This window comes from Sinohyriopsis cumingii, chromosome 1 (assembly GCF_028554795.1).
Source record: "Sinohyriopsis cumingii isolate HCF-2022 chromosome 1, ASM2855479v2, whole genome shotgun sequence".
Taxonomy (NCBI): Eukaryota; Metazoa; Mollusca; class Bivalvia; order Unionida; family Unionidae; genus Sinohyriopsis; species Sinohyriopsis cumingii.
The window spans coordinates 9870916-9886494 of NC_142961.1; the positions used below are offsets into that span (position 1 = coordinate 9870916).

Here is a 15579-nt window from a genome sequence, read left to right on the forward strand (position 1 = left end):
CGCTGTCATCACACACTTCAACATTTCCATATCTTCTCTCTCCGTAATAAACTAACTTCCTAGCTACGTGCTACCACTGGTATATTTACGCGTAAAGGTGAAACGTAATTTATCAGTGCCAACAGGCTAATTGTACAAACAAGCAAAGCCATTAATTAATCGAATTTACTAAAAGCTGCCCTCAGTGGGATGTAGTCATCCACTATTACATACATATACACACACATAGACACATTCGAGGCAAAAGTAGCAATACTTACGCTCCCAGATCACCATGGGGCGTCGTTTTGGAGCAAATGGATTCGGACAACCACTTTCCTGGTACCACCCTAGTAATAATAATAATAATAATAATAATAATAATAATAATAATAATAATATCAATAATAATAATAATAATAATAATAATAATAATATAATATCAATAATAATAGTATCAATAATAATAATGATAATAATAATAATAATATCAATAATAATAATAATAATAATAATATTAATAATAATAATAATATTCTCTTAAAGTACAAAGAACCCAAAGATGCTGAGTATGTGCCTTTAGACTGCAGTATACATGTTCTTTTTGTGGACTGACCTTCCATGGAATTAGAAATTACATCTGTAAAAGAAAATACTATTCACTTTTAAGAGGCAGCTCAAATTAGTAGTGGTACCAAGGATACTTAGTCAGTGGCCCGCTGATGATAATTTTGCCCAAGTCCTAGCTTCAATTGATATCTGATATTGTTTAGTTAGAACATCCGCCTCGGATGCAGGAGGTCGCGGGTTCGAACCCAAGCCGAGTCATACCAAAGAATTATACAAATGGTACTAACAGCGGCCTTGCTTGGCGCCCAGCATTAAGAGATTAGTATTATGACTGGTTGGCCTGGCATCAGGATAATGTGAAAGAGTGGGACATGATGTTACACGTCTGCAGCATGATGCCCCAGTGCTAAACATCACACTATAAACTGCCACACTCCTTCATCGTAGCGATATGACTGGAAAATTGTTAAAGCTTCATTAAAAATTCAACACACACACACACACACATACACTCCGCCTAACATTAGTCCATTATCAATGATTAAAACTGGCTCATAATATTTTATATGTACCATATGAGAGTTTTATTTTTGGAATAACTGGTGAGCTCCTCAAATATAGGAAGTTTCATAACTTTTGCTACGGCCAGAAATAGCGAATTCCCGGATATACAAACTTAAAATCAAAAAGTTATTTTCCGTATTTTTAGTAACTGTCTCTGCCTTTATTATCACTATATTTAAATTTATGTTAAGCAATACGATGCTAAATCTCGATTTCATGAAAACGAATGATAACTCAATGTGTATAAAATGGCTGTAACATAATTTCGCCCAGAGAGCATCGTCTTCAGTTAGCTACACTTATTGAAACTTAGCAACCATGTTACAATGTTTATCTATAGGGATTAGGACACTTCCCACGCGGGGCTATATTTAATCACGAGGTCATTACACGTGATGTAACCTTATCTGCAACCTACTCTATTTGCTCCCGTTCGCTTTACACATGAAAAAACAGGCATACATTGCTAGTTAGCTCATGAAACGTTTATGCTTAAAATATCGTTATTTTCTATGTATTTTTCAAGCAAAACATATACCTTTTTGGCTTTTGACAATGGTCTCTACATCCCGTAAACCCATGTCTTTGTACCCAGCTCTGATGGCATCAGACAATCTTTTCATCCGACAAACGTGTTCACGGACCACCAGTAGCTCGGTTATCTTCTCACACTTGTCAGCATTGCAATAACCCAGCATCCTCTGCAGACATGGATTGATCTTGCCCATCACCGCCGCCTCATCGCACTGAGCAAACTCATTCTGGAGTAACCATTTGTCAGTCATTTTCATCACGGTGTTGTTGGCAACATGTTCCTTCAGGGACATCAATGTATGAAGCACCACGTCAAGAAAATTTGAGCAGCCATAAGACTTACTCTCTGTCATAGACGCTGTTTTCATGACGACAGATGCAGCAGATACGAGTTGGATCACCTTATTTAAGCCATTCTGGATCTCCCGCGTGTCAGCGAGCTTCATATATTCACTTGTGATTCCGTTCTTTACCAGTTTGATTACCTGGGCCGCACTACAAGCCAATCCGCCTATTGCAGAAACCTCGGTTCCAGGAGAAAACACGTTTCCGATCCTTGCGCTAGCCAAGGCTTGGAGACCCCACACAGCACCGATGAATGCTTGTCTACGGGCAACTGCTTTCATGGTCCATCCATCGGTCAACGTAGTGTTTAGTTGTTTCAAGATATTATCTGCTTCTCCTATAATTCCCTGTAAGGTAGAAAAAGGACTTCTTTCAAGCATATGCGTTATAAAATCCAAACTGTATTAACAAAATCTCCAAAACATTGTAACCTAAAAAAGTCATCGGTGTTGGCACACGAAGTGAAGTTTAACAAGCAGGATAAATAACACTACCTTACTTTCTATGTCCACGAAGATGACCAATCATGTCTAGATGCAAAGCAAATGATGAGATTACTCTTTTGCTCACACATGTTTTCGGTGCCTAAGTACTATACGTGCTGATTGAGATTTAATTTCCTCCCGGCAAACATCGTTATGTTCCTAAGTTCCATAACGCGAAAAAACGTTTTAAAAGATGTGTTGACTTTCTCAACAAAATTGTAAACCATTGTACTTGTTATATTTTTAAGAGTAATATTAAAAATGGATGTATTTATTTGTTTGTGTTCTATTTCTTGTTGTTTTGTTTTGTTTTGTGTGGGTTTTAAAAAAATTAAACATAGGCACTTTTTAACAATTTGATTACTTACATATATTTAAAGTTCATGGAGAAGTACACCACTGCCATTTTCCCCTGCCTACGAGCACTAACCCATTGAAATAAGTCATTATAAAAGAAGAAGTAAAAAGATGGATACATTCCGATTTTACGACCTCGTTTGGTTGTGAAGATCCTGCTACAAGATATTTTGCCTTACAGGCCTTTTGTTTTGTTCAAGACGCCAATCGTAAAGGTTTATTGTTACATCTATTTTTAAATGCACAACCAATACCTGCTTTGGCTGGGCAAACCCCGCTGGAAGATATTTTGCCGTACAGGCATTTTTTTATGTTAACACAGCTCCGGTGGCCTAAGTGGTTACAGCGTCCGCCTTGGATGTGGGAGGTGGTGGGTTCGAATACCTGACGAGTGCTATCAAAGACATAAAAATGGTACTAGCAGCTTGGCGCTCAGCATTAAGATGTTAGTGTTAGGACTAGTCGGCCGGTGTCAGGATAATGTGACTGGGTGGGACATGATGCCACATATCTGCGGTTAAAAATTAAAATCACACACACACATACACTGTTTTGTTCAGGAAGCCATCCGTAAAGTGGACAACTTCCTGACAAAACTCGCTATAGGGTGATAATACAGTCAGATTTTGCTCTGTGATAAACTTGGTTATTTGTGAAATCCATGGCCAGAGAGCTTAAGGTAATCGGGTTTTTCACTGCAAGTACTTTACTCATTTTGGTGAACCAAATTAAGTACTTTGAATTAAAGGAAGAGGAAAATAAACCATCCTCAGTAAACGCTGTACGCGGTAATGAAACCCAAGTACATTTTCGTTCATGTATAATGTAAAAGCACTAATTACACGCAACTCCGTGTCTGGAACAAAATCATAAAAGGAAACCTATACAACAAGTTTACGCCAGATAACGGGCGAATTTATTATCAATATTTCAATTATTTGCCTCATCCACAAAAGTCGTCAAAGGCATACAAATAAATCATACATTACACACAAGTATCTAAGTTACCTATAACTTTGTTGCCTTTCGACCACGAGCATGCGGGCATATATTTAATGGAAAAGATTATTTTTACCAAGTTCCAAGTCAAAAGTCACATTATCAAACGGTTAACGAGTCGAGCTTCCTCAAATGACATGGATGTAAAATCCGAATAAATGATTTTCAGCAAGAAATGAACCAATAAATGTTATCGTCCTTTTATTCACAGTTAGAACTGGTCAATACTATGTTGTTATCATTAGAATAGGAATTTCGTGTTGGGTAAATGAAAGAAGCAAACAATTACGTTCACTTTTGATTAAATCTGCCATACGTCATTTTTTATGGTGTGTTTCCTAATATATATAATATTTGGGTACTTAATAGAACAATTTTGTTTTGACGAGCACTAGTCTTAATGTGTTTTTAATGCAAAAGTGATGATGACGTCATCTACAGTAAAATGAATTAAATGAGGTGCATGAACGGTGATTGACGTTTTTTGCTTTAGTGTTACAGTGTATGAATAGACGTGCAAAAGAAATAACTTGCTTTTCTATTTTCCCTTCTTTATCTCTCAAACCTGATGTGTTTTTGTTAAATTATTCTGACAGTTTCTTCATTAAGGCGGCTATTTTCTCTTTCGTTAATAAGGTTTTTTGCATCTCGCTTTGAGAGTTCCCAGTTATAGCAGTACAAATTGTGTTCGATTATTAACCAAATCAGTATGAATTGTGTTCGATTCATAGTATGGTGATTACACGGTATGACTGCTCCTTACCGTGTCTATAAGGTAGCGTATGGTGATTACACGGTATGACTGCTCCTTACTGTGTCTATAAGGTAGCGTATGGTGATTGCACGGTATGACTGCTCCTTACTGTGTCTATAAGGTAGCGTATGGTGATTACACGGTATGACTGCTCCTTACTGTGTCTATATGGGTAGTGTATGGTGATTACACGACATGACGGCTCCTTGCTGTGTTTGAAAGGGTAGCGTATGGTGAATTACACGGTATGACTGTTCCTAACTGTGTCTATAAGGGTAGTGTATGGTGATCATACGGCATGATTGCTCCTTACTGTGTTTAAAAGGGTAGCGTATGGTGATTACACGGTATGACTGCTCCTTACTATGTCTATAAGGGTAGTGTATGGGGATTACACGTCAACACTATCGGTTTTTATCGTCGGAGAAATAAAACATTAACATTAACAGACACACATATACACACACGCACACACACACACTTGCTATTTCATAAATATGACATTAATGCGCCAAAATAATTTTGTTACTTCTCACCTGCGCTGCGTTTCTCAAATCATGTACACGACTAGTTGCTATTTCCCATTTGTGCTGTGCTTGGTTCAGCCAGACGGGAAGCAATCAATACAACAGCTACTTTGTTTCAAATTGCATTTTTCAAATGATACGCATTTCAAAAGCGTCACAGTTATTTCCAAATATGCCATTGGTGTATATATGTGTAGTACATGTAAATATGTAACCACGTAAGCACATGATGAGGGATAACAACTCTACTACTCACTTTAACCAGGTAAGCACATGATGAGGGATAACAACTCTACTACTCACTGTAACCAGGTAAGCACATGATGAGGGATAACAACTCTACTACTCACTGTAGCTTCTTCCTTAAATTTCCTTCATCTGAATTAAAGTTGAACAATCGTCCATTAATTGCAAAACGGGAGGTGTAAATATAAATATATAGCGAACTTTCATGGTATATTGGACTTTAATAGGTCTTCTGTTTGAAAAAAAAATTTGAAGACAATATAAACAATCAACATTTTCACACACATATGGTTGTTTAGACGGGCAGACAAACAACAGATCGATAAACGGGCGAACAAGCAAACGGACAGAGAACTGGAGCAACTGTGAGGAGAACAGACAGATTGGATGTAGACTCAAATGAACGGACCGACGATGAAATCAATAAACAAGCGGACGGATTGGCAAATAGCGAATAGACTGATAGACGAGTGGTGAACGGATGGAGGAAAGAGCTCATGGACAGTCAAAAGATAATGACGAATAAAATGATGAAAGTACGCACATTCAGATGGATGAAAAGACAAAAAAACTGGTCAATACATGGACAAACAGACGGTCGGAAATTCGAACAGATGAGTGAAAATAGTTCTGAATAGATAATAAATTTGTCAAATGAATAATTGGACTGAAACACGGGCAGATTATGCAATAATGTTATAGCATTCCTTCAAGCAATTGAGAAATCGACTAAAATGTATATCAGACAGCAAAATCTCGAATCGACGGAAGAGGTGCGAATAATTCTGCGCCGATTCGTCAGTGATGTTTTTTTTTCTTTCTTGTGTATTCTCAAATGTTATTGAAAAACTACGAGCACAAGCTACTTCGTCATACTCGACATAATCATCATTACCCAGGTTTGTCCTGGTCAGGATACACTGCAGTCATATCTCGTGTTGTAGATGTTGTAGTGTTTGCTTTCGTAAATTTAGACAAGAATCCAAGTGCTGCAAGGTTTATCCATTTGGATTTACGTACACACACCATATATCATTTTAACCCAGATTTGCAAACCGGTTGGGGGGGGGGAGGAGGTAGTGATGCGGATGAGATTTCTTCATTGTAATTTGAGTATTACCTGTTCATATTTTATATTTTACACATAATACTTTAACAACATTCTCTGTGTATAATAATAATAATTATACATGTTTAAATATACTTGTAAGTGTTTTTCATTTTTAAACCAAATACCGTGGATGGGACTTTCAACCGCATACATCAGCGTGAATTACGCAAATAGTTAACTTTACACCACCGGCACAAATACGGCCCACTTATGTATACATATTTATTGAACTAAGACCTAAAAAAAAAAAAAATTTTTCAAAGACAAATATTTAGTTGAGTTCATACTCAGTTTGAATAGTTGACTACAATTTTAACCTTTTTGCAGGTTCTATACATTTTCCTTAAGCAGATGAAATAACGATATTTCTGAACGTCGCATCACGTGTACAATGGCCTTCAACGCATCACATGTGCAATGGCCAGTCATCGCGTCACATGTACAACGGCCAATCAACGCATCACATGTACAATGGCCAATCATTGCATCACACCTACGATGGCCAATCATCGCATCACATGTACAATGGTCAATCAACGCATCACATGTACAATGGCCAATCAGTGCATCACGTATACAATGGCCAATCATCTCATCACATATAAAATGGCTAATTATCGCATCACGTGTACAATGACCAATCATCGCATCACATGTACATTTGCTAATTATCGCATCACATGTACAATGGAGATTGCTAGCGATTTGAAAAAGAAAAGAGTGTGATCCCTTGAGCAGTTGAAAATGATTGGCGACATGAAAAGTTGCAGATGAGGCAACATTGAAGACAAGACGAAATGCAGAGAAAGAAACGCATAAGGGAAATGTGTAATCTAGGTGGAAAACTAGAATTAATTACATGAAAATCAGGAAGAAAACAAAGGCCGTCATAGTGATATAAATTAGCTAGACAATATTCTCGTTTGTGATACCAGTAATATTGCTAAAAGGGAACCCGTATGGTATTGGCAGAAAATGCGTCTTCGATTTCTCTGCTAAAACCCTTTTATTTGCCCCACATTATAGTATCTCTGGTATTCCACTCTCGCATATAGTTTAGCTAATACATACTTCTTATCATTATGAACGAAAGTAAACATGCATTAAATTGGCTTGGTACGATCAAGCACAGGAAGAATGTGAAAATAAGCCACTCATTGATTCGTTTGCTTAATTTGACGATAAGAAAGAGTCTTTTATTGAACATTAATTGCCTTCATTTTAAAAGGAAATTGATTGATTGATTTCAAATCTTTAATATTGATGATTAAACGATCTGCAAGTAAATTGCGACATGTTACTGTGGGTGAAAATTGTGACACGTTACTATAGGTGAGAATTGCGACATGTTACTATGGGTGAAAATTGCGACATGTTACCATGGGTGATAAAGAGGAAGACACTGCAGCTACCAAAGTTCAAACTCCTGCACAAAAGTAAACTGAAGCATGTTATCATGTTTCATCTAAAAAGGGTAGACAGATACAGAAAAATACAAATACAATTCGAGAAAGAAAGGAAACAAATTGTAATAGTTTTCGTTTGCTACGTAGATAATCGTATTACCATTAGTTCTTGCTGAGAAGCATTCTTTACTCGCTCTGTGAGATGAAGAACCACGGCATTGGTCTGTTTTTCATCTGAAGACATGTCATCAACTTTGTCCTTCGTTCCATTAAAAAGCATGTCGTCATCCTCATTGTCTTGTTGCAGTTCTTCGTCACTGCAGTTGTACAGTTCACCTCGATCTTCTAGAACCTTTTCCAAAACCTTTATGGCTCCCATTTTGCTCCTGAGTGCCTGGTCTAGCCCATAATCATTCTCATTCATTTTTGCAATAGACCTGTTACCGTATGAATACTGAAAAGTAAAATACAGTGTCTTGATTTACCTTGTAAATGGAAAATACCCTTATATTTTACTACAAATTTTCCATGTAAATTGCTTTTGGTGTACAAAGTTAAGATAAGTAAAAAAAAATTGTATTTTGTATTTTCTAACTGGCAGTCAATAATATTTTTTCTATACACTATGAATTTTCGACTCTCATCTAGTTTTTATGCAAGGCTGTTATAAAACAGACAAACAAACAGCCAGCCAAAGACCATAGAAATACAAAGATTATTTAGTGTCTAATAGAAGTACGATTTAAAATTTCTAAATATCGGGCCTTATTAGTTTGAATTCTGATGATAAAAGGGCACCTAGTTGGTGCTTACCATATCAAGAGAACAGCCGTCTCTAAACTATTCGAAAATAAAGTGTTCCCATCATGCTGAATGAAATGGGAAGGGTTACCTAGATTACTCTACTTGGAGTCTGCTTTTTAAAAAAATCTTAAACAGTCCATATAAGATGAAAATAGTTCTCTTGTATTCTTTAATAATTGTAATAGACGTTTATGTAATATGCGTCTTTGTTTTTAAATTCATGTCAGGCCATAAAAGTCGCAAAGAGTTTGTTCAACATTCCTAAAAATTAAAAGCTTAATTTATGCATCTTTTATGTCAAAATAGCTTTCGAACACAGGAAGCTGAGCGCCAGTATGCTTACATTCTTAGAACCAATCGTCTAGTAAGTCTGGATGAGATCAAAGGAATGGTCAATTATGATTCTATGCTAATTTTATGGTTCGTTACCAGAATGATTAGATTGGTTTCGTGTTTTGGTACATCACAATTTTGAAGGCTTTTACATGCCAAAGCAAGTCGCGTACATTACCTGTCCACGGATATATCGTGGTAGCTGATCTTAACATGTCCAATGGCGGGAATCGAATCTGCGCATTTGAAGGAGTCTGCAGACGAGACCTGTTTGTGTGATTTGCTGTTTAGTAATGAACATATAACAGTGATTTCTTCTTTTTTCGCATCGTTCATATGTATGAGAGTATAGTGATTTTGTCCTTCAGCTAGGATTTAATACTAAGATAAAGAAAATAGTGAATAGTTTGATTTATATTGGCACCGTCCTCATACTTTTAACGGTGACTGAGTGGATAAGCAACTAAAATTGCAGCTAATGTTATACCATTAATGCAGAATAAATTAATGATTCCAGCCTCGCTCCATCACAAAAGATGAAGTCTTGATAACTTCTACTGAGGGCTGCAGAAACCAAACCCAGGGTGTCATTCTGTTGTTCCTTTAGTCGACCAAATATTTTATAGGTCATTTGAAACGATAGAAACTCATTCGGTAGTGTCAATCCCATCCCGCTGACAGCAGAGGAACAGAAAGAAGAAGGCTGGATTACATAATGTATTCCCTTATGAGCAGAAAAAGAGGTTGGTGCTGAGACTTATTAACACCGGTCTGGCTAGCGTGCATAAAGAAAGAGAAATAGTCCTTATAGTGGTGAAAATATGGGTGAATAAAATAAGAGCATCTTAAGAGAATAACTTTAACCTGTGTTAGTCGATTGCCTATTAATCTTGAAAAAGCTGTGGAGCTGAAATCAACAGAAAGAGGCCGTTTTGACCTCTGATGCATTGGACATGTACGTTGGGAGATTTGTGTAGTCATGTGACTAGCAATGCAAATGGATAGTACCAGGTTAAGTTTTATCAAAGCTGCAGTTTTATCTCGTTCGTTAGCCGATTCAAAGCATACTGGTTATACTACGCACAGTGTCTTTGAAAATAAATAATTTCATATCGATTTTATGCTGCGATAACTCGATGTAACATCATTCAAGTTTGTTCGGCTCTTTGGTAAGCGGCTACCCTGCACCGTCCCCGCACCGAGGCGGCGAATTCAAACCTTTAGATAAGCATGAGACTCTGACCCTACACTCCAACATAAATGTCCACAAATATCAAAACTGGGGTAGGTAGAATCAAAAGAAGTTCCAACTAGCAGATACCCTGATTTTAGGAGGGATTTAAAAAGAAACAAATTTTATGTTTCTTTTTTTAAAAAATTAATACCGCGCTTGAAGAAAGGGCCGCGATGTATTTGTTGCTGTCTCCCATGCTACTAATGTGTCTAGGTATCCGTGGAGATGTTCTCTGTCCTCTGTATTTATGTGTGGAAGACAGATCAAGACTTCACAGTCTGGATCAAGAAGCTTGTAAATTGTAATAACGATACACTGTGCAGACCTTTGATAGGTTTCCATGAACTTGTCGCGTGTATATGTATACAACAAGTAGAAATAGTTCACAAACTCAGAAACTGGAGATTTTGTTACTGCAGATAAGAATTTAATTCTTTTCAGCTTCCTATTTGTTTTGGAGTCTCTTAATATGCTTATATCGACATTAATCAAACAGGCGTATGCAGATGTTGGTTGCAAAGGAACCCTGAAATCCAAGCTATAAAAGAAAACTTATAGTTGATTAGGTGGCTGTTTTTTTTTTTTTATCTTGAGAACCTGAACTGGAGTATGCTTAAAGAGTCATTATTGAAGCAGATTATAGAGTCATTAATCAAGCAGAGTATCACATTGATTGAAAGGATCACTGAAATGCAACTATTAACGCACATGTAAAACTCCAGACTGCCAATAGGTCAAGAGCGGATTTAGATGAGCTTTTGAAAATTATACAGGTTATAGCAGCTAGAGTGTCGTGGAAAATGTACAGGTTTATAGCAGCTAGAGTGTCGTGGAAAATGATGATGCAAGTCCCTGTCAATCACTGAGTTTCAAAACTCAGTTTCTGATCAAAGCCCGTAGATGTGGAAACGTAACAGATATTAAACTGTTAAAACAAGTATTACACAATAATTTTAGATAAAAGACCAAACAGCACATATTTATTATGGTGTGCCATCTTGCCCAAGTATAAACATTTTTAACATGATTCTCAGTTAGTATGTTATCAAAAAGTTTGCTCTACCTCTCCCAACCCCCCAAAAGAAGGGAGACACTGAATAACGAAACTGATAGTGCTCGCTGTAGTTTCTGAATAAAATACTGTCTTGTTGTGATGTTTAATCACCACAAGGATTCAGATGTTTGCTTTAATCGACAAGTGAAGATCAAAGAGGGCGAAAATACACTTACTAGGTGACAAACACCTTTTAGCTGCAAGACTGGAACAGTTATCATGTCAAAACAATATGTATAGATACTGACCATTCCGAAAAAATAGTCAGAATTTGATGTAAAACGCATAGTTGTATCAGCAACGGAAATGAACATGCAATTTTATTCAGCAGTGCAAATGGATTTCTTGCAATATGACAGATTTGCAAACTAGAGCACCTTCCCATAAAATCAGATCAAAACAATTATCTGAATAATAATAATAATAATAATAATAATAATAATAATTTACCTCGAATTTAAACTTCTTTGGGTATTCGTCCTGGAGGCCATTGTTGAAGGTTAGGATCGCAGTTCTTCCGGCGTCAAATGGATCAGAATGAACGTTGCACATCTGTTCATACTGAGCTAAAAGTTCCACAGGATAAGAAAGACCAACATTTAGTCCTACGAAATTCTTTCTCTCTCTCTCTCTCTCTCTCTCTCTCTCTCTTGGATGGATGAATTTATAAAAGGTAAGATAGTTAGTTAGGAGGAAATGACTACATGTAGGTCGGTAAGTAGATATTAGTAATGAAAGTTGGTAGGAACATGAAAGAAAATACAAACACTGAAAATGCATAAGTGGCCGTTAGTCTTGGGTAAAGAGTTTGTGGGTATCTTTATATACGCATGTTTAGTAAGTACACTGGGAGCTGATTGTCATTGTTATTTTTACATTTTATAATGATTGAAACTGACACATACGTTATGCGAATGGAAATGTATTTCACTTACTGATCTTCATAATAGAGTCGCAGTTTACGTTCACATTTAACACGTTGAAGTTATTGCATCGTGCCGTATCACTTGTCTCGTTAGCAACGTTGAAAGGATCCACTGCTGTGACCAAAATAGCTGAGCCTGTATCAAATATATTGAAATGATTGTTAGATCAAAAACCGCGCTTTGACGCCAGAATGTATTACCAATGTAAGCTCAAAGTTGGTTGGTGAAACATTTTTATTGCGGCCTTATACAAAATATTTAACTCTTATTGACTAAAAAGACATAACTGTGAGGGAATACTTACTTCCAGCTTTGGACTGGAGTAATGAATGAGGACCTGGGGTGTAAGTTGCGTCCATAGAAGTGAAAGTTTTCAATTTGTATCACTTCGTTTGATGCGAGTCTTGGCCACTCTCTAGCTTATTGAGGTACCTACAGGTTTCAGAAGAATTTGATCTCCATTCCATAGTTAATTATTCTGCACATGAGTAAATTTCTATCTAAAAATGAATTCCTTTATTTGACCAATGGAATCATACATTATTTAAAGAAAATTTCAGAAATCTTCATGGAGCCAAAATTAGTTGTCTTTAAGTTGCTCCAGATGATGAATGCATAGTATGGTTTTCAATGGAATCGAAAGAAAGTAAGCTGAGGAAGAATGTCCGGTTTTAGAATGCAAAAGTGTGTACGACATCTTTTACATGATATTAAAAAAGTTCAACTTCTCCGATGTCTTGAAATTTTGTCAACAGAATGACAAAACACGGTACAAGTACACTTGCACGAAAATGTATTAGCCAAAACTGGACCAGGGCGAGAAATACCGACATTAGGCTAATATTAACGTTATTTGGGTACTTCACGAAACACGGTACTAACTGTATGGAAAAAAGGGAACCAGCCTGGAAATGGGTGAACATAAATTAGAGTGTATATGGGTTTGACTGGCCAGGATTGGTTGATATTGTAGGTTATTTTTTGATATATAGGAAAACGATTCTTTTGAGAGCCCTATTAGTTCTAAGTGAAAAAATAGACATTGTTTTATTGAGAAATTTCAGTCTTTTAACAGACTTGAGTTTCGAACACTCATTATTGAAATTAGCACCTCTTTGGTGAGGAATTGAAAGCACATGTATCAAACACATGCAGGTCCAGAAAATCCCACGGCTCATATACTTTTCTCTAAATAGAAGCTGACATCCAGGTTTCATGTATACTGATAAATATAGGTTTGATCATAAGTAGTTAGAAATTTTAAGTTTTTGAATTATTAGTATCATGGTGTTTGCATAGGTTTACTATGGGAGCTGAGTTAATACCGTGAGCCCTCAGGTTTAATTTAAAAGGGTACTAAGCAATTCTGACTGAAAAATAAAATGCAGGATAGTTATCAAATAGAAACAGGATTTTTCCATCAAAGGAAACGAAAAAAGTGCAGTTATTTGGCAGCTTTAACGGCAGAGACTGGCGCATTTGAGGAAGTGAATGATTAATTAATCTAAGTAAAAATTGTGAAGGATAATCATTACGATTTTCGATGAAGTATTATCAGGAGGTCACTTCGGCAAATTGTTTCAGTCAGCGGAAGATTCTTTATTCAATTTTCCCACTCTTTTTGGTTCCTTTCTGAACCAAGGGAACAGTTATTACATATTTACACTTAACGGACATCTGAACTCACTAACGGAGTGAAAAGAAGTCATTAATTTCCAGTTTTAAAAAATAATGGTTTACTTTCAACAAATAAGTTGGGGTGGGTTTTTTTCGGGTGTCGTGATCGGCCGGCATTCTATTAGTGTTCGATCATCATATCATTGTTTAGAGTGGCTACAGCAATGAGGTTCATGAAGGTATTATTTTGATACCGATCTCCTCAATTTCTTTATTTTACAATTTTCATTAACATACAGTTAAAACAAAATCCCAAAATGACCAATGATTTTGTGTGCTTTTATATCAAGAGTAGTTGAAAGCATTTTCCTCTAGCAATGTCTGTATATATTATCTAACATAAGAACGAATACGGAAAGCATGTGGGAGTTTTGAGACACCATCATATGCTAAAATCTGCAACAGCATGGCTACAACTCGATTTTGTCACAAGTTGAAACGTAAATATCTTCCAATACAACTAATGCTTGTTTGTTAATTGGTTGGTTTAAATTATAAAATAAATCACTTTAGTTTAAAGCTTGATATAGAATGTCGTCAGCGGAGAACAATATACCTGAAAATGACAAATTCTTAAATAGAAATCACAAGAAACAACTGCAACAGAAAGAATAAACTTTCATTTTTTCAGACGGCATAAATAAAGTGACATGCTACATTTTCGTTTCCTTTTTACGAGCCAGCCGGCTCTGTAATCGCGTGACGCATTACTGTATAAGAAAAATGAAATAACTATGTGCAGATCTAATGCCACCCAATTATATCGATATCATCAGAAATGATTAATATAATCGATTGATTCTTGTATAATGTCCGTATCATACATTTTAACCATTGATCCCATACTAGAAAACACATCTGCGAAACAATATTTACCGCAAATCTGGAGTTCCTTAACGTGGATGGATTCTTGGAGAACCTGATTGAGGGGACCTGAGAAATTATAAGTTCCTCCAGGGCCCAGGCCTGTAATAACGAAAAGGAAAGACCATATATGTCACAATTGTCATTATCTTCTTTGTTATCATTTATGTCATCGTCAACATAGTTATTATTATTGTCATTATTTACTTATATATATAATTATTATCATCATTACTATTAATGCCACTTACGATGTTATTGCTCCTATCACTGTTAGTACTGTCGCAGTTGTTGATGTTATTGTTATTTTTGTTATTATTTATGGTAGTGGTTTTTTTATTTGATAACAAAGTTACATAATACAACAACTATATCTCACCATTCTGGAAGGTGTGGGCCCAAACCACAGTTGATGAGGGTCCAATGTGGTACATGTTATTCGGTGTGCCAAAAGCGTCGTAACAATAGTCCGTAAGGGATGGACTGGATTTGGTTAGGTATGACACTATGATATAAGGCGAACCAGACGACGTAAACGGTAACGTACCATTCCCATTGTTCTGTACCCATCCCTGAAAAACAATGTGGTTTGTGCGTGTTTTTTATTGTTCTTTATTATTTTTGGTAACCTCATATTTATGTATTACCGTGTTTAGTGTTTAATCTTAAATACAATTTTTTAAATTATGTTTCAGGACAAACTGACTCTGGTGTAGCGTCAGCTTGCAATGTTTAAGAGGTAAGAACTGATACTCTTGACGTCTGGTCATGATGTCCTTACTGGTCGATGATAAAAGGTCAGTCAATTCA

General features: G+C 36.4%; 1 protein-coding gene across 1 annotated transcript in view; it reads right to left on the reverse strand.

Moving 5' to 3' along the window:
• Nucleotides 1-15579, reverse strand: part of LOC149806401 (uncharacterized) — a 92390-nt gene that overhangs the window by 3098 nt on the left and 73713 nt on the right. The window contains exons 7-13 of the mRNA XM_089952819.1: nt 15149-15341; nt 14782-14871; nt 12238-12363; nt 11753-11868; nt 8038-8331; nt 1652-2339; nt 261-329 (exon numbers count right to left, since the gene is read on the reverse strand). Coding sequence (XP_089808945.1) covers nt 261-329; nt 1652-2339; nt 8038-8331; nt 11753-11868; nt 12238-12363; nt 14782-14871; nt 15149-15341 — 1576 coding nt within the window. The remainder of the gene's footprint in view (nt 1-260; nt 330-1651; nt 2340-8037; nt 8332-11752; nt 11869-12237; nt 12364-14781; nt 14872-15148; nt 15342-15579) is intronic.